The 20,381-nt window shown below is 46.4% G+C and overlaps 1 protein-coding gene across 1 annotated transcript in view; it reads left to right on the forward strand.

Moving 5' to 3' along the window:
* The window catches only part of Cnksr3 (CNKSR family member 3), a 91,225-nt gene that overhangs the window by 61,194 nt on the left and 9,650 nt on the right, over positions 1-20,381 (forward strand). Inside the window, exons 5-10 of the mRNA XM_032894769.1 lie at positions 4,634-4,675; positions 6,957-7,076; positions 8,904-8,963; positions 13,818-13,886; positions 14,282-14,428; positions 19,168-19,292. Of these exons, the coding sequence (XP_032750660.1) occupies positions 4,634-4,675; positions 6,957-7,076; positions 8,904-8,963; positions 13,818-13,886; positions 14,282-14,428; positions 19,168-19,292 (563 nt within the window). The remainder of the gene's footprint in view (positions 1-4,633; positions 4,676-6,956; positions 7,077-8,903; positions 8,964-13,817; positions 13,887-14,281; positions 14,429-19,167; positions 19,293-20,381) is intronic.

The raw sequence follows: 20,381 nt of genomic DNA on the forward strand, positions 1-20,381 counted from the left end.
ATTGATGACTTAAGACATGTAAATATACTTGGGGAATGTCACTTTCTGGACTTTGGAAAAGATATGTCCTTGGCTCTTGTCCAGAATCTATTTCCTTCCTTCCTTCCTTCCTTCCTTCCTTCCTTCCTTCCTTCCTTCCTTCCTTATTTATTTATTTATTTATTTATTTATTTATTTATTTATTTATTTATTTATTTTATGTATGTGAGTACACTGTAGCTGTCTTCAGACGCACCAGAAGAGGCATTGGATCCCATTACAGATGGTTGTGAGCCACCATGTGGTTGCTGGGAATTGAACTCAGGACCTCTGGAAGAGCAGTGGGCTCCTAACCACTGACCCATCTCTCTAGCCCCCAGAATTTTTTATAGTAATTGAAACCATCGTTTCTCTGCTGAATGTCAGTGTGCATGGGTGGGCACACGTGCAAACACACACCTCCCCAGAGCAACCAGCTTGGTGAATGAGTTCAGTGTCCTTTCCAGTGCAGTGTGGTGGCTGCTACAAGAGGAGCTGTTTCAGAAACTGCACTCTTTCTCTTATTTGACCTGTGACCTTTCCTGGGGACAGTAAGGAACGGGAATCATCTTCCTCTTCAGTGGCAGGAGCCTGCTTCACTAGAGCCTTCATCTCAGGCCTCTGTCCATGAGAGACATCTGCTTTCCCCTTCCTCTTTACGTCTGGATGCCGCCTTCCCTCAGCATGTGAAGTAGTGAAGAGGGATGCCCACCTCTGCTTGTCCTTTCTCCCCTTGCAATGATTCTGTGCACTTCTAAGCATGCTTCCGCTGTAGTCAACATCGAGCACAGGGGTTGGTCTGCCAGTCCAGTCTTGAGGGCTTAAGGTGAGAAGAAGGAAACAAAGGCAGGACGGGGTTGTGACCTACGTTTCCAGCTGGACTCACCTCTGTCATCGCATGATGACTTCAGATGTAGTGGTGCAAGAATGAAGAGGCAGCGGCAGGGCGGAGTTTCTGTCTAGCAGGAAATAGTAAAGGAGCAACATTTGAAGGAGAGGGGGACAGCGGGACAGAGCAGAGGGAGGGAGACACCATCACTGACTGGGAATGGCATGTCAGGTGTGTCTTCCCGCGTGAGCCCTGTGGTCACACTGAGCTCCCTACAGTTTCTAGGATGCTGAACTTGCCTTCTTATTTTGCTGGCAAGAAAGAGAGGCAGAGGGTTTAGCAGGCAGGCTGTACAGGGCGCACCATTTGTGAGGTGGTAGACTGCGGACAGGGAGTAACAGAGACCCACCTGAGGCAAGGTGCTAGTTGCCCTGGGTAGCCCTGACTGCTGATCCAGGTGGCCCAGGGCTGTCAGCTCTGCTTCAGTGTGTGACTCATGAGGGGTGACTTGTTCAGGAAAGTTTTCTTCCTTTCTGTTGCCACCACACCAGATAATGTGAGGTCATATCTGCAGCTGTTTCCTTTCGGGGTGGGGAGGAATGAATGGGCGTGGGAAGCCATCTTGCCCTTGGTAGAAGGTAGTGAGTGAGTCCTCACAGACACTGGTCAACAGTTTGTGATTCTCACTTGTGCCTGTCGGTCTCTGTGACAGTTGGATCGATGAGTTTTAAAAATCAAGTTGTCAGGACCAATGGGTCACGCCTCAGCCTTGACTCCAGTGGCCTTCTGACTGGGTGACTCTCCAGGGAAGCCACCATTGTTCATCTGTGACTTATCGGCCTATAGTTGTTAGTTATGTTGCTCTCACGGGGCCTCGTGAATGGATGGTTTCTGGAGTAGCTGTTTATGTAACAGCTCTGTGGTAATAGCGGATGGCCTGTTGTGGAAGTGGATGGTTTAGTTCCTGTGCATGAAAGCGCAGGTAGAAGAACACTGTCAAGCTGCACTTACTCGTGGTTTACAAAGTGGCTCATGTAGCTTGGGTCTCTATCAGAGTCACACTTGTGTGAAAATGTGTTTCCGAATTTCTTAATTTTTTTTTTCTCCCTCATGCTATTCTCATGAGACTGCTCTTCTCATGAGAGCAAGCATCAGTTTTTGGGAGCGGCAGTAAAAGGCTGTTACTGTGTCTTCTACTTTTATCTGGTAAAAGAAAAATTAAAATTTTAAGGAGACAAGGAAATCCTGATTCCGAAATCATGTGGGATAAAAACTGGTAGCTGTCCTTGCTATCGTCGGGAAAAATGTCCTAAATATGACGTTTCAATCCGAATGAAAAAAACATCATCTGATGAATTAGAACTGATTTGTATGTTTTTATACACCTTATTCTCAAAATTGGCTCAATTTGCCATTGTACTCAGTGGCACAAAATAAACCAGTTCTCTGGGCAGAGAGACAGCTGAGCAGTTAGGAGCACCTGCAGGATTCCAGCCTCTTCTTGGTTCCCAAGCACCCAGGACTCCAGCTCTAAGGGATTTATCACCCCCTTCTGGTCTCCAAGGGCACCAGGCACACATGGGGTGCACAGACCTCTGTGCATGCAACACACTCACGTGTGTAATAAAATGAGCAAATCTGATTTTAAAAATTAACAAGACACTAGCTTCTCAGATTTCCCTTTCACGTACCCCGTGGTCCGAGTTGAGAGCCCCCAGTGCAGATAGTTCTAGAAGGCTACCTGTGGAAGTTTCATTCTGGAGCGGACAGTGGTGCTGCCTATAATCGCCTGTAATCGGCTAACCCTGCTGGCACGGTGCTGTGAGTCTTTTCTTCTTCCGCTGAAAGAATAATGCTTTGAATTCCATCCCTTTATTCAATGTCATCAATAGCATACCCCAAGACCACTTTTTTGGCAGTGTGTTAATGAGTGTTTTGTTAAACTTTTTCATCTTGTAAGGACTAAAGTATGTGATTTTAATCTCACTGGTGCTTAAAATAAACTTTTGTGGCTGAGTTTGCCCAAGGTCTCATTTGAAAGTTGTTCTTATAGACAGGACTTGAGCTAAGGACTGCTGGCTTGCTGGCCCACAGCAGGCTGAGACTGGGATCACACTGGGAGCCATAGGCAGGATTCTTGTATTTGCCATTTTTTACTCTACAGACTGGCCAATAGGTAGATTTCAAGTCTGTGGTTTTGTCTGGTGACAGGACTAGAACCAGGGCCTTGCCTTGTGCACACCAGGCTAGGACTTCACCACTGAGGTGTATGTTCCTAGAGTCCGTTTGTAGATTTTGTTTATAAGTGGGTGTTCACAATCGAGAATCAGTACCACAGATCCTTGGGATAAGCTCCGTTGGTGAGCAGACACCAGAGCCTCAGGAGAAGAGAAATGTTAGCTCCACATTCACTCAGAGCTCACTTCTATATCCATGTCTACCAGGACTGCTCAGGGTCAGCGCTTGGTGGTGGCAAGATATGTCGGGAGCCTTCAGGAAAGATTGAACCCAATTCTTCTTTCCTAAAAGATTTTATTTATTTCTTAGAATTTTATGCTCTACTGCTATATTTACAACATTTTTATCCCTCCATCTGCCCATGTCTCCCTTACTCTGTCTCAAATTAATGACCTCTTCTTTAGTTCTTGTTATTACAGACACATCCATCTATACATACACATATCTACACACACACATCCACATCCATCTATATACACACTCCCCCAACTATACATACACCCACACCCATCTATACATACACACATACAATACATCCACATCCATCTATATACACACTCCCCCAACTATACATACACACACCCATCTATATATACACACATACAATACATTCACATCCATCTATAAATACACACAGACATACATATACATATATACATACATATATACATACACACACATACATACACATCTGTCTATACATACACACCCACCCAACTGTACATACACACACCCATCTATATATACGCACACACATCCACATTCATCTATACACACACACACATATATATCCACATCTATCTATACATACATACACAACCTTCTGTACATCACACACACACACCCCCATCTATTCATACATACACATACCCATCTATACATGCACATACACACCCATCTATACACACACACACACCCATCTATTCATACATACACATACCCATCTATACATGCACATACACACCCATCTATACACACACACACACCCATCTATTCATACATACACATACCCATCTATACATGCACATACACACCCATTTATACACACACACACACACACACACACACACACACACACACACTCTCTACTGAACCTCTTTAGTACTGCAGGTAATTACGTGCTTTCACTGCAGGCTTTCCCTGGAAGAAACAGGTATTCTCTCTCAGCAGCCACCGATTGCTGTAGCTCCCCCCAACCCCCGAGCTGGGGAGGGTGAAATTTCTCCTGTCTGGGTTGTCTTGTCACAGTGCCATCACATAGGTCTTATTCAGACAACCATATTGTTGTGATTCCTGGGGGCTGCTTCCCTGTCATGTCTAGAAGACATTATTTAGCATCAGGAATCCTGGTCCAGTGGCTGTCACCTCTTGGTTTTCCCCAAGTCTAAGGAGTGTAGGTTGTGTGGTAGATACACCAGTTGAGACTCTCTTCTGCATGTGACCAGTTGTGCTAAACCAATTCTGAAAAGGCTTTTCATTCTTACACTTACTTTTCTTTCTTTATTATCTATGTAACCCCATAAATTATTATTTCTTCTTCTTCTTTAGGATTGCCTCGTAGCAGAAATGGAGGATAAAGTTTTAAATGTGGTAAGTCTATTTTCTTAAGGTTACAATACAACTCATTTTCCAAAGGCCGTAGGGATCATACTAATTACATGCACTGGCTAATTATGTCAAGATGAACTTTGAGACACTGGCTTTGGGATTTGAATCTTCATTAGATGGAAGAGTGAAGATTGCTTAATGATATTCCTGTTTATGGAAATTCCTGTGCTTATTGGCTGCACTGAGCTCTCTGTTTCTGTTTCATTTTTACCGTTGCTTTATTTTATTTTATCATTTTTCTCCCCTTCTGGAAAATTCATCGGGGTGCAATTATGCACCAGCTGCTTAGTATGCAAATCAGGGCGAGAATGATGTGCGCACTTCATTGCAGAACTCTTTCCATTAAAAAGAAAAACCTTGGCAAGAACTTTAAGATAGGGGAGAGGCATGTCCTATGACTATGTAAAGAACATTCTGGAAGGATTCATCATCACTTCCTCCTTTTGACACAAGCGGCCTGTGCCCTTTTGATAAAAATCCTCCTCCCATTTGGTTGAGGAATTTGGCAATGAAACTGCTATAAATACGTTTTCCATAAATAGGGAAGCTAAACAGAGCTAGAGGAGTGTGAGAAGGTGCGTGTTACGGATCCCCCCTTGGAAAGCAAAGTCGCTGTTGGAATTTCCGGATGCCTGTGGTCATTTGATTTTGGAAGGGTAGATGCTTTGATTTCGAGAATACGTGCACACTTCTGGTGGCCTCTGTAGGAAGACCCCTCCCTGTCGGTATTCTCCTGTCCCTGTTTCGGTGTTACTCCATAGTGTGACATCGAGGGGTCATTGAGGCCATGGAACCAAAACGATAAAAAGGTCAAACATTGCAACTGAGACGTCATAGGGAAATCTAGGTGATCTGGGCTTCAGAGGAGTTTTTAGATAGAAAACCAAATGGAGAGTCTATCAACAAGAAAGAAATAGTGGACTCCGTTCCAATCACAAGCTCTCCTCTGTGCAGCTCACCTTGAAGACAGTGAGGTGTCAGGTCACAGGTGGAAGGAGAGGATTTTGAAAACACCCAGAGGAGACCCAGAGCATATGAAGTGTGTTCATTTGTGATCGGGGAATTACAGACTGAAGCCAGGAGACGCCACTACATGGTCAGTAGACTGGCTACACTTCAGCACTGACAACGGCAGATGCTGACAGTCATGTGGACCATGGCCCCTTGATGCTTGGAGGGTTGAAGAATTGGAGCCGTTCAGAGGACAGTTTGTCAGTTAGTTGCAAAACTAAGCATATTCTAACTGTATTATCTACCTGTTGCTTTGTTGGGCGTTTACTCAAGGGAGCTGTAAATTTAATGTCAACAGAAATCTGCCCTGAGTTGCATGTAATGTTTATAGCAGCATTATTTCTAATTGCCCCAGAGTGGAGGCAGACAAGCTGTCTTTTTATAGGTAAATGGATAAACACATATGGCATATCCATAACATAGAATATTACTCAACAATAAGAAATGAGCTATCAAAATCGCAAAAAGATACAGAGAAAACTTGAATGTATCTCGTTAATTGAAATAAACCAATAAGGAAAAGCTGCACGCTGCATAATTCCAGCTGGTTGATATTCTGGAGACAGTGGGAAGATGAGTGCTAGCCAGGAGTTCAGGGCAAGGAAGAGGGAAATGGATTATTAGGTTGAGCACGGGAGATGCTGATGGCAATGAAATTACCCAATCGAATGCTTTAATAAAGGATAAAAACATTAAATGTTTGTCAGAACCTTTAGAACAAGCACCACAAACATGAGTACTAGTGAAACTGGTGGATTAGATATTGGTTCATCAGCTGTAAAAATATACACCACCAAGTAGATAGACGTTAATGATGGGGGAAGCCGGCTTGGAGAGAAGGAGCCTGGAAACAATATGTTTGATGCTTGTTTTCCTTCCCAAACCCCGCAAACCTGGAGTTTATTACAAACAACACAACAACAAAACTGATTTAGAGTAGAATATTTCCCCCTTGTCAGCATGAGGGAGCCCTACATTAATAACCTGTCAGGCGGCCAGTGGCTTCCTCATTGCCTCAGGGGCTTCTCCCTGGCCTGTGCTTTACAGTGGTTGTAAAAAGCCATGCTGTTTAGAAAGCTGAAACTGTATCACATTCCCAAAGACCGTGACATAGAGCCCCACTGCCAGGCGTTCCTTGAGCAGGATTATCCCAGCCAGTGCTGGGCAGAGCCAAAGATGAGACGTGGGGTGCATTGCTCTACAAACGAGCTTGAGATAAACCTGGCTAATGATTGAACTTCCTCAATTCCAGGTCAAGGTCTTGAATGGCATCTGTGACAAAACGATGCGCTCTACTACGGACCCTGTGATGAGCCAGTGCGCATGCCTGGAGGAAGTTCACTTACCGAATGTTAGACCCGGGGAAGGCCTGGTAAGCATCTCCTTGGTTTCCGGTACAGGAAACAGGCATTCACCAAAGCACTAAGCTGTGTCTTACTGTTCTCACTGTAGCTCTGAATAGTGGAGTGATATGATATGGTATGATATGATATCATATCATATTACATTATATTTCACATCATTAGGGATTTGCTACCTTAAACTTAATGTTAAGATGGTTATCTTTCAAGTGTAAAAGTAAATATAATTTTAAAATTGTACCCTCTGGTCTTAACAGATTTGTTTTTAAGGCCTTAGCAATGCAAGGAAATATAAAACATTTCCACAAAGGATAGATGGTCCGTGGGAACAAAACATCTATTCTGGAAGTCTCTGTCAGCACTTAGGATGGGTGTGAGGAGAGGCTGGTGGAAGGAAGTGACTCCTAGGAAAATTTCAAAAATTTTCCTCCTCCTCCTCCTCTCGTAGGGTATAGAATAGCAAGCCCTTGGGATGCATGCAGGTCCTTCTCATAGGCAGCAGGAATCCCGGGCGATTAATTTGCAGAGCTACAGAAAGCCATGAGGTCACTGACCAGCTTAGAGCCTCGGAGAGAGCTTCCAGTGGGCTTTCTCATAGACAGGCCTGCTGAATGGATGACTGCAGATGCTGATGCCCGGTGCCCAGTGCTGAGAGCACGGGGCTTGCACAAGGAGTGGTTGTAGCTGCTGCTGCTGCTGCTGCTGCTGCTGCTGCTGCTGCTGCTGCTGCTGCTGTTGCTGTTAGTGATGGATATGAAGGGGGAGGCAGAGTCAGGGATGTATACATTGTTGCAGGGAATTTTAAGGCAGTCTCTTAAATAGGAAAGGAAAAACATCCCTTTCAACAAGCCTACATTCTTAGTGGGTAGAAGTGCACCATGTTACTTGGCTTTCATAGTAAAGGACGGGTTAGCATAGTTTAAGTCTAAACCAGGAGTTTGAAGCCAAGGATTGAATCAGATCCCTGCCCTGAGTGGGATCAGACAGAATTGCCCTTTCCTACTATAGATCCATCTCAGCGGTGGCTGGGGGAGGGATGTGTAGTTCTTAGGGCGGAAGCACACTGAGTGCAGATTGAAGGCTGGGGGGAATGGTGGGAACATTGAGGGGTGTAGGTTACAGAGCAGTACACATTCAGAATAGATGTTGGGTAAAACTGCTGTTTTACCCTCCCTGCTCCCCTTCTTTGTCTCCCCTCATCTTGTAATAGTTCAGTTGGGACATTTATATTTGGGCCGTCGAACCGTGAAGTATTTGTCTGATAACACGGTATTATCCGAGTTTGCTTAAAGGTGTCTCTCAGGAAAGCATATTCTCCCATCCTCCGGCCTTCCCTAGCACAGAGCAATGCCAGTGGCCGATTGCTGTGTTGTCCGTTCACACGCTTCATCTGCAAGCCCATTTTACATTACAATAGGCTCTAATAAATCGTCCCAAGAGTACCACCGATACCCGATGGAACCAACTGCATTGTTTCTCTGGGAAAAAGCGACGGTCAGAGAAGAATAGCCCTTGTTCCTAATGCCTGGCTCCCTGAGCAGGTCTGAGAAAATGTCTCCATCCTAGAGCTGTGGCAGAATTCTGTGTGCCCAGCACACACATTATAACATCAAAGAGTCACCTATCTGATCTTGTCTACTGGTATTCAAATGTCCTCCTCCCTCCTCCCTCCCTCCCTCCCTCCCTCCCCTCCTCCCTCCCTCCTGCGCTTTGGATGGAGTTTCCGGTGTTCTGGAAGCCTACACAAGTACATAGTACTCAGTGCTTTGAAAGTTCACGTCTCAGTGCAGCTCCTGTGAACGTTGGAGTAAAGAGTTCCATGTTCTGCTTCTCCCTAGGGCATGTACATCAAGTCAACCTATGATGGACTGCATGTGATTACTGGAACCACAGAAAATGTAAGTGTGCATCCGTGAGTGTGAAAGCCCTGTGTGCTGAGACACACTTGACACAGCTCTGAACTCTGAGGTTAAACCTGTGCATGATGTTATCTCCATGTTATCTGGTGCGAGAGCTGATGGTGGCCGATTGTGTTTATCCCATCAGCGGATTGGCTGCTGCTTCGAACCAGCTGTTGTCAGTTTATTATTATTATTATTATTATTTAAATTGCCCTTTATTGTTCTGGTTCACTTGCCCAGTCAAGTTTCTTTTCTTTTCTGTTTTTTTTTCCCCCCTCCATTCTTGTGCTAATTATTCCTTTGGCACCATAGAGGTGGGAACCTGAAAGTATAAAAATAATGATCTTTGTTTTCATGAGTCACTCAGAAGAACTGGGTTTGGTGGCCGCATGTACAGTGTGCAGTGTGGGTAGTGCATGTTTCTGTACGTGTTTGCATGTGTGCTCATGTGTATGGGTATGCATTTGTGTGGAGGAGAGACATCAACCGTGAGAGTGTTTTCCTCAGTTGCTCTCGACCTTATCTCTTGAGATCAGATGTTTCCTTGAACCTGGAGCTCACTGATTGGCTAGATGGGCTGGCCAGCAACACCCAGGAGTTCTCCTGTTTCTGCCTGGATCGCTCTAGGGTTAAAGGAGTGAGCCACCGCGCCTAGCTTTGTACCTGGGTGCTGGAGATCTGAAGTTAGGTCCCGGCTGTGCACAGCAGGCACTTTACCCAGTGTGCCATCTCCCCAACCCTGGGCTCCCTCGTTACCCTCTCAAACAGTGTGAATGTGAAAAACAGATAGAGCTAGGTAAATGTATTTGTCTTGCAACTTGAACTGTGGGTTGGGACATAGGCATGAAGCAGGAGCATCTCAGTAGCTCTCCTGTGCTCGTGTAAAAGAAACGTGTGTCCTTGTGTAAAAGAGACATGTGTCCTTGTGTAAAAAAGACATCTATCCTTGTGTAAGAAACATGTGTCCTTGTGTAAGAGACATGTGTCGGAGGCTTTTTGATCAAGGGAGGAGGACATAATTCCAAAATATAGGGAGAAATTTGTCAGCCTCTTTTCTCCCATCTGCTGAGAGTGGTGAAAATGTGTGTCTAATATCAAGTTTCACGTTAGTCCTTTTGATCGAGTGCGACATGAGCTTTGATGAGTGCTTGCTACAAGCTCTTGAGTTTTATAGTAAGAAAATGGCATTGCTTGAGTAAATCCTAAATCAGTCTTGTAGTTCTGATAGACAATTAGGTGGGAGATGGTGTGCCTTTAAGTATTCCCTGTTGGAGATAAAATAATTTTTAAATTAATTATTCAATAAGCTAAATTATTTTGTGAATGTATTTGCGCCTTAAGAGTCCAGGTGACAGCAGACGGCAGAGGGAGTCAAATCCCTTGGAACTGGAGTTGTAGGAGGTTGTGAGCCACCTGATAGGGGTGCTGGGAACCAAACCCATGTCCACTGCAAGGATAGTAAGTGTCTGTAACCGCTGAGCCATCGCTAGCCATCACTCGGAATTTCTCTACCGTTTCACCCCGTGGGTAATAATGGTATGGGGAACTTTAAAGGATTTTCGTCTGGGCATACTTTCAAAGGAACAAACATCATCCTTTGTTATAATTTGTCTTCACTTCCTGTTGGCGTAGGCCCCCACAACCATGACAGGAACAGACTCAGGTCCTACTTCACACATTGTGTTAGGGTTAGAGGGATTCAGAAGGATGGTAACCATTTGAGTCTTTAAAGGATGGCGCTGTACGATCTTGTACTTCGGTGACTATGTTGGTCGGCTTGACCAGACTTTGGGCAGTTCCAGACTCTCAGGTCTTCTTGAAGCCCATTTACTCTTTGACAAATGTGTGGTATGCTGAAGGCAAGGTTGCTCTCCCTCCTTGTCCCGTTTCTGTTTAAAGACGAGAGTTCGATGGGAGACAAAACAGTGCTGCCTCTGAATCAAATGAAATGTCAGATATGAATAATGAATGTTATTTCCTCCCCAAATTCCTACCAGAATCATAAACCTATGGCTTATCTGTGTATAGGCTGTTCCGGTGTTCCCACCCAGAACTAAATGGAAGCCACCTTAGCATGGAAGTGGCTACCATCAAGTTAAAGATTAAGGAAAATGCAAAAAAGCTCATTTAATTCCATCGGCAGCCCATTCAAATATTATCCATCACTTTAGTTTTTCAACATGCATTCGCTGAGGGCCTGGAATATGCTAGACCCCGGGCTAAGGATGTAGCTGAGAAATAGTTATGATCTTACTTCTCAAGGGTATGCTCAGGATCCGTGGGCAGCCCCAGGCCAGCCCTTCAAGTGTCAGGGGAGGTAGTTGTAATTTCCCTTAGAGTCTCTGGATGAAGGTGAGCAGTGCTAGTCTGAGATCACCCATTTGCTGCACTCTCCAGGCTGACAGAAAGCCAGCAGGTCCTTCTTAGCAGAGCCCTGCATGTTCTTAGAGTGACCAGAGCAGTCAGGTCAGGCAGATCATTCTGTGGTGCTCTCTATCTGACTTCTTTTTTGGAGGTAGTGACCTTATTCGAGAGCCTGAACAGCCCCCTCTGCACCCCAGCCTCCTCTCTTAGAAGAGGCGGGAACTGGTTGTACTTCAGAAGAATGGGGCCATTGTCCTTCAGGCCATCACCTTTCTGAGGGCACACCACAACAGGCATTGCCATTCTGTAGTCCAGCTCACGGTGAAGATAGGCGAGCGTTCCTGACTTGGGGGAAATGTTGGTGTTGGGCTCTCTGTTTATCAGTGTTCTGCCCAACACTCACTTGATGGACATTTGAGAAATGCAGGCACGAGCATCCTTCGGAACGGAGGTCGGGGAGGACAGCAGTTCATGTGTTTTGAGATTGCATGCCTATAAACAAGGACTCCTAGGCCATCTTTTATAAAATGACGCTTGCCCCAAGTGAATTCTCCGCTCATCAAGGTTTAGTGGGTGGTGCTGATGAGGGTCAGCAGGGTCAGACCTACCTCAGGAGTCCACACGCTGGTGCAGAAAGGAGCTGAAGTTTAAAAGCAGCTGAAGAGGAAGAGGCTCTGGTTGGTGTCCCCTCCCTGTGTTGAGTTGGCTGCTAGTCCTGGGTGAGGCTCAGCTCGTTCCTGTGGTAACAAATGAGCTGTTTTTGAGAATACCCAGCACAGTTACCTGAGCTTTCAGCTGATGGACCAGGCGTTTCCGCACTTTAACACCGCCTGCCTGCTAATTCCTTGTTGAGCCTGTCGCAGCAGCCGAGTGAGAACAATCCAGCAAGTGTGTTTTGAGTCAGGTTGCCTGCCCCCACGTTCAAAGGTGCTATTTTGCCCTCAGATAACTGTAAATTTGAAGTTTCGCCCACTCACATATGTTACCAAATTAATTATTGTGACCTAGAAAATGTCTAATTAGAAACCAAAGTTTCATCCTTTCCCCTTCATCTTGTGACGCGACTTAAACAGAGTTTTCATTCACTTAATGAACAAGAATGCTCCTTGCACCACGTCTGACAAGTGGCCTGTGTCCTTTTATGGTCTTTTTGTTGTTGTAAAGCAATGGCTTTCAGAAGGGACAGAGCATGCTTTGAAAAAAAAAAGATTTATTTTATGTGCATGGGTGTCATGCCTGCCTGTGTGTGTGAAGGTGCCGGATTCTCCAGAATGGAGTCATAGGCAGTTGTGGGAGGCCATGTGGGACTTGAACCTAGGTCCTCAGGAGCCAGTGCTCCTGGCTACAGGAACATCTCTCCAGCCCTACATTCCTCTCTTTTTAAAGATCGTTCTGCATCATGGTGTGTATGCGATGCATTGTGTGTGTGTATAATGTTGTGGGTCAGTGTGTTTTCATTTGTGTGTATGATCACCAGTGTGATTGTGGATGCATTGTGTATATTGCCATGGGTGTGCGTATGCCACTGTGTGTGTGTGAGTGCGTGTGTGTGTGTGTGTGTGTGTGTGTGTGTGTGTGTGTGTGTGTGTGTGCTGGTCAGAGGACAACCTTGGGTTTGCCTTCAACCTTGAGACGGGCTCTGTCATTTGCACTGAGTACCTAGGTTAGCTGGCCTGGATACTTCCAGATTCCTGTGTCTGCCATTTGTGTTACTATAGGAATACAGAGCACACACACACACACATGCTCTTGCTACGTGCAGCCTTGGGCACCTTAAAGCCCATTCCTGCTTAGCTACTGAGCCATCTTCCCAACCATAGATTCTCTTCTTACTAAAGCCATACCCGTTTTGAATATAACCTGATGATCAAAAGGAGTCTTTCTTTAAAGAAGTAACATCTCTGTTAGCTTCTTATTTTAATAGGATCATGGTGATATGTAAAACAAGATAGAAAAATGATTTGTTTGTAGGAATTACAGTGCTCTTCACAAGCTAAATGGTTTGCCTAGTCCTGCTGGGTGAATGCTGAAGGGGAGATGTGTAAGGTTTCCCAGCTATTATTTACTGTTATAGGTGGACGCGTGCCTTTTGTCAGCTGACTGTTTCAGTATGCCCACGTACTTCATATTTAGATGAACTCAGATGTTAGTGGAGAGGCTATGCACGGTAACCAACATCATAATAGATTAGACAAGAGCCACACGCCAAGGCCCATGGGCTACTTTATTTATTTATTTATTTATTTATTTTTTTTTTTGTTCTTTTTTTTTCGGAGCTGGGAACCGAACCCAGGGCCTTGCGCTTCCTGGGCAAGCGCTCTACCACTGAGCTAAATCCCCAACCCCACCATGGGCTACTTTAATACGTTGCTTTTGCTTTTTCTTGAGGAAGCTTTATTTCTGTTGCTAGTTCTTGTACAGAAGAAAGAAATAAAGGCAGAAAGAGAGGACTAAACACCTAAGCCAGGTCTCTTTGTTTTTATGCAGTCTCCTGCAGACAGATCTCAAAAGATTCATGCTGGTGACGAGGTCATTCAAGTCAATCGGCAAACAGTGGTGAGTTCGTTTACTGGGATATGATTTTCCTCTCAGGAAATGTGTGCGTGCGTGTGTGCATGCGTGTGTGCATATGTGCAGATGTGTGCCAGAATATGGCATCATGTCCTAGAGCTGTAGCTACAGGCAGTCGTCAATCACCCAACATGGGGCTTAGGAATCAAGCTCCCAACCCTTTGCAAGAGCAGCTGATGCTCTTAATGGCTGAGCCATCTCTACGACCTCCATATTAAAAAGAAAACAATACAATTTTCCCAACCCGTTGTCACTGTTCGAAGCAGTGCTTAGCTACACATATTTGCTCATGACTTGAATTTCCATAAGATAAGTTCACTGGTTAGACTTTCATGGCTGTGACCACGCCTCCCTCCTCCGTTTCCTTTCCCTCTTTCAAGGTCGGGTGGCAGTTGAAGAATCTGGTGAAGAAGTTGAGAGAGAATCCCACAGGCGTGGTGCTGCTGCTGAAGAAGAGGCCTACGGGCTCATTCAGCTTCACTCCGGCCCCGCTGAAGAACCTGAGGTGGAAGCCACCCCTCGTGCAGGTATCTGTGACCATTGTAGACCTTCACCTAGACTGGGTTGTGGCAGAGGTCTTTAAGAAAAGGGATTGAAACTGAAGGTAACTGGTTTTAGGAGCTGGTTTGCCAGCCATCACTCCCCAGTCCTGCTTGCATGCAAACCTAAACTCCGGGTCTTTGCTGAACAGTGTGGCAGCCACTCACCGTATGTGACTCTTTAAATAATTAAAGTTCAGTTCAGTTCCTCCATTTTACCAGCTATGTTCCAGGTGCCGCCACAGTGAACGCCACAGGCAGAAGGGCTCGCCTTATGTCTTGTCACTTGTTTTCAGCAAAGTTCTGTGGCTTTTCCTAAGGAGACACGAACAAGTGTCCATTTGTCCCCGGTAGGGCATCCGTGGCTCACCAACGAAATCATTCCATCCAAGTCTAGCTGAGTGAGATAGTCGGTTTATCGGGGCTCCTTACAGGAGCATGGTGGCTCAGAGGCTGCCCCATCACTGGAAAGCCCACCCCAGCATGAGTGACAGCTCACCAGAGCTGCATCCTTAGCATTCCTGGTGTGACTCACTAGCGGTTTCGTTCACCCTTCGAGTGTGTCTCTCCCCAGCAACCGTTACTTCCTGTGTAATGTCGGGGCAAATTCTTACAACTTTTAAGAGTATCCCAACCTTTGTGTGTTTTGTTTGCTTTCTGACTCTTAGGAAGAATGTTTCAGCCGTGGGGCGATAGCAGGTGGCACTCAGTGCAGGACACAGCCTGGACCTGATGCTAGAGCCCCCATGCTGCTTGGCTGAGGGTCAGCTGGGTTAGGGAGTTTAGTTCTTTGGTGCTGGGAAGTGGCTGCACACTGTGGCTTAGCACAGTTCAGAATCTCCAGCCCATGGTGGTATATAAAAGGCAGACCAACAGCTGGTGAGTTTTCTTACTTAAAGCCCCTGTAAGTATCACAGAGGTCTTTGTGTCTTGGCCCAGAGGTACCTCCCGACCCTCAGCAAACCCCTTTCAGCCACTGTTTCGTCTGCTTAGCAACACTGTAAACTTTTGGGTTTGTTTTTAGAAAAGGTCCTCAAGCCAAATGTGGTGATGTATGCCCTTGACACCCTAGCAGGTGTATCCCTGTGAGTTCATGCTCAACCTGGTTCACAAAGTGAGTTACAGGTTGCCAGGACTACAAAGACCTTGTCTCTAAAAGGTCCTTAAACCTAGAGTGCACTTCGTTTGTAGAGCTGCCTGTGACTTTTATCTTGCACCTTCATGTAGGGGGTGCAGGACTTCCAAGCTGTGCATCTGAGCGTTTTGTGACACACAGTGCTGCAGCTGTAGCCACAGGTGTAGATCCTGAGTGGACTCAGCAGCGCCAAGTAGAGGCCAGAGCGTGTGGCCCCATGACTACGTCACCTAACGTTCTAAGACGAGGGAGAGGTGGCTCAGCTGCTCTCGCAGAGGACTCAGGCTCCATTCCCAGCACCCCCACAGCAGCTCACACCTTCTGTAACTCCACTTTTTTTCTGGCCTCCACAGTCACTGCATGCATGTGGTGCAAAATCACGCATGCAGAAGAACAGACATGTACATGAAATCAAATGTGAAAAGAATGAATTGGTGCATAAACTACATGTTCAGTGCGGCATTTTAAGATCTGCGTGTATTGTCATTGACACATGCATGACCCCACATGCCTGGGTTCATGGTGAAGATATTTTAGTCTCCTCTCTCAGCAGTTTTCAAGTATACCTGTGTTAGCTACTGCCATCCTGAGACCAGACACTAGAGAGCCATGAGAGAGAGCATGTCAGGGACGGCAGAGATGAGGCCCTTCATGCTGACGGGGACAGGCACCTTCAGCTGGGATGTAAGTGGCACCTGCAGATGAGGATGGGTCTCACTCTTGAAATCCATGCACCCCCACAGCACGGGTGCATGGCCTGCAGGCAGAAGTTGTCTTAGGTCAGTTCTCAGAGTTGTGATTTCTTCCAAGTGAGCTTTAAAGGTAGATGCTACAAGGGGAGGAGGAAGGCACATGAAGAAAGGACAGGTCCAGCCTTGGCCGCTCTACAGGACAGAGGGTCCTGTGGAATCAGGCAGCTGTAGGCCAGATGGCCCTCTTGGAAGACATGGCCTTGTTTACTGGAGACCATGCTCTGTGGAAGGGATGCCTCTTGGGTTTTGGCTCAGAAGATTGAGATCTCAGTATGGGGACCCTGAGTTGCCTTCACAGTCCCCTCAAACTCTCTGGAGCGGAAGGTGGTAGGTGCAGTTGAGCTAACGCAGTAGCAAAGATAGGGCGTCAGGCAGAGGGCATGGACTTCACCCTCAGGTGGCAGGCTGACACCTAGTTTTATGCTGTTATCTGTGTTACGTTGCTAGGGTTGCCATAACAAATATCTATAGGCTGAGTGGTTGAGGTTCAAGGTCAAGGTATCTATAGGGTTGGGCCCTGCTGAGGCCTGGCTCTCTGGCTTGGAAATAGCCACCTTTTCTCTCTGTCTTCCCGTGATCCTCCCTCAGTCTTTGCGTTACACAGATGAGGTTGGATTGAGTACATCCTAATGTCCTCATTTCAACTCGATCTTGGCATGCAGATACAGTCGGCGTTCAGAGGTACTGGGGCAAGGTCACAGGACGCCAACATAGGAGTTTTGAGGGGGCAGAGTCCAGCTCGTGCTTACATGTAGGCCCAACAAGCACCATGTAGGGGGCAGCCGTGAATGTGCAGATGTGAGGCGATGACTTCGTGATGACCAATGAATGATTTGCAGGGCCTTGGAGATGAGGCCCTGCATGAGTCCACAAGCAGCACCGCCTGGGTTCACATGCCAGCTCTGCCACGTGTTGTCTGTGAGTTGCGTGAAATTGTCTCCCAAGCCTCGCTTTCATAGTCATTGCCGCTGAGTATTAGAGATGGCCCCGGGGCAAGCAGGATGGGAGGTAGGTGGGGGGAGAAGCAGATGTCACATGTGGTAGTAAACTTGACAAAGGCGAGAAAGCCAAGGAGCCATCATGAACAGAGAGAGAGAGAGAGAGAGAGAGAGAGAGAGAGAGAGAGAGAGAGAGCGCGAGCGAGCGCGCATGCACAGTCAGCAGGACAGAATTTGACTTGGCAAAAGGAAAATGCCTGTGGATGTGTCTCGATCCCAGGGAAAGTTAAGTATACATAGAGGCCATGTTTCCTGCCTCAGTCTTTAGTGCTCATTGTGCCTCGGTGCTGAACAGTCCGGGGAGGGCGTCATTTCCTCCTCCTCAGTACCCTTAGCGTGTCCTTTCCCTGAGAGATGGCCACCATTCTGTTTTCTAGGCTGCATCCTGACAGATGAGGGTTTTCCTAAACAGAAGTCATTCTTGATGTTGGAGTTTGGGGATGGCGGGACGTCTTACGGGAGTGCTCCTCGGATCTGGATTTTGGCCCTCTGTTTTCACATACTGATTTATTGGATATCAATGAATTCCATACTGAACTGAGTTAGGCTAGGGTTTGGAGATTATCTTAGAAGATAGACAGAGCCCATGCCTCTGTGCCTTTGTATCCCTCTGAGTGTAGCTGTCACTTTGACGACTCTCTTGGTGACCATAGTTCTGTCCCCACTCACTTCCAGTGTATCCATCATAACCTAAAGTCAAAAGGAAGTACTTTTCCCTGCCAGTGTCTAGCATGGACTTGCTGGCCTTCACGGGTGGTTCCCATACTAACTGTGAGGACCCGGCTGGTCCTCTCCTAGCTGGAACTGGCTGGTCAGCGTCATTGTTAATTGTAGAGGAAACCATTGTAGAAGGGCTCATAGGGGATTTTAGAGTGTGAGTCCTTTATGCATGTGCAAGACTTACACAAGCCAGACAAAATCCCAGCAAGGACCACCCAGCTCATGAAGTCTTACCCCTCTGAGGAGCCCCTGGCAACTAACGGATGACTGCTGGGAGAGGGACTCCGTTTTCCTCAGGGATGTGGGCCCTGACAGGCTACCCAAGCTGCAGCAGATGGTCCTGCACCCATTCATTCTTGCAGTACTAAGTGGCCATAAGTTAGAGGCCTGATGATGGGGAGGGGGAGAGAAGGAGAGAACAAGAATTTGAGAGGAAAAGAAGGAGGATGGTTATGGATTGGACCCAAACATGGTCACATATAAATATTAAATATTTAATAAAAATGTAAGTTCCTTGAGGTCAGTAATGTAATTAAAGTTAAAGGATTTAATTTTTAAAGTTAATTTATACATGAGTGTTTGTACTATGGGCACCCACTGCTAAATTCAACAGAGTTGTGTGTTTACTGTGTGGCAAGCATGTCACATGCCCTTCATGTGTGTTATTGCGGTTACCACAGCTGCCCAGCTGGATGATGATCTTGTCCCCATCGATCCCCGTCATACCGATGACGCACAGGATTTGAACGAGCTGCCCCGGCAATACACAGCTAATCTGAAGGCTGGCCAGGATCACACCCACAGCCCCAAGGCCACACTCCTAACCAGCAGGACATGGCTGAGTGCTTTTCTCAGCCTGTAGGATGTCGGTTTTACAGAGGAGGAAACTGAGGCAGGGGGTTTTAAGTGGTTTTCCTAAAGCGAGAGTTAAAAGCTGTGGCTTCTGAGTCCTCTGTGAGCCGAGTGCTTCATGGGAACACGGGCGCTGAGCACTGTTAGTATTCTCAGCGCAACATCTGCTTGTACTCTGCCCTGCCCTGTGTGGGGTGGGGGACAGTTACATCAGGAATAATCTCCAGGTTGACCTCTGCCTTTCCACTCTGTGTGTGGCTCTCGTTGCAGACCTCACCCCCGCCCACCACAACCCAGTCCCCAGAGAGCACCATGGATGCCTCCCTGAAGAAGGAGAAGCCAGCCATCCTGGACCTATACATTCCTCCCCCACCTGCGGTTCCCTACTCTCCCCGGTATGTTAGCTGCCTTTTCATAGAGTGGACTGCTAGCCACTGTGTGGGGAGAGGTTGAACCAGGGCGGGGGTCTCACTTCCTGGGGCTTGAAAGTTGTACATTTGATGGTGAGGTGCCCTTTAAAAAAGAGTGCCAACATATCTCACTTGTGAAAAGTTTAAAGAAGTCTGTGCTTTTGGGCCCTTGGATGGGGCTGCCTAGGGATCCCTGTAGCTTAAGATCCTCAGCTCCATGATAAACCCATTTGTAGAGAAGACACTAAGAGTGTTTGTGTGAGAGTCATTAAAATTGTATCCTGATTTTACCAAGAAAGACATACATATGTGCACACTCGACACAAACATATATAGATATATAAACACAGGCATACATGCATATGTACACACACATACACAGATGCACAGTCACACATCATACATATACACAGAGACACATATACATATACACGCATACACCCACCTACACATACAGATACGTAAAACACATACATGCACAAATGTATATACTTACATATACACATAAACATCTACACATACACACAGACCCACATACACATATATACCAAGATGCACACACACGGCACTCTGAAAAGTTGTGAGGTGATAGGAACTGAAATGTGTGTGAGCAAGGCGCGTGTGTGCTTGTGTTATCAATTCTTGGTTTGTGTCTTACCTGTGATGTGATGTAGCAGAGCGGTCACAGGGAGACAGTAGTAATTGAGATGTGTGCTCTAGGCTAGCTCATATGGACATGTGCTAGGGATAGTAGCTGCCCTGTGGTTTCCCTTGGCTTACCCAGAATAAATGACGGTGTGTAGAGATTTACCTCTTGTGCGGTGATCAGAGGCATCTTTAACAAGTGGGCCTCGTCCCTGATTCACGGGATCCTATGGCACAAGTTCAGACCGGATTAAAGCTGCAGGGGATGTTGTCGATTTGCATGGGGACCCTAGGACCTTACAGGCCAAGGGTCATTGTGTCAGGAACTGCGGGGCTGGAGCTCCCAACCCCTCGTGTTCCCTGGGTTTCAGTGAGAGTGTCATTGAGTGTGTATCGATAAGAAGGGTGCTATATGCGTGGGAAGGAAGG

This window comes from Rattus rattus, chromosome 2, assembly GCF_011064425.1.
Source record: "Rattus rattus isolate New Zealand chromosome 2, Rrattus_CSIRO_v1, whole genome shotgun sequence".
Classification (NCBI taxonomy): Eukaryota; Metazoa; Chordata; class Mammalia; order Rodentia; family Muridae; genus Rattus; species Rattus rattus.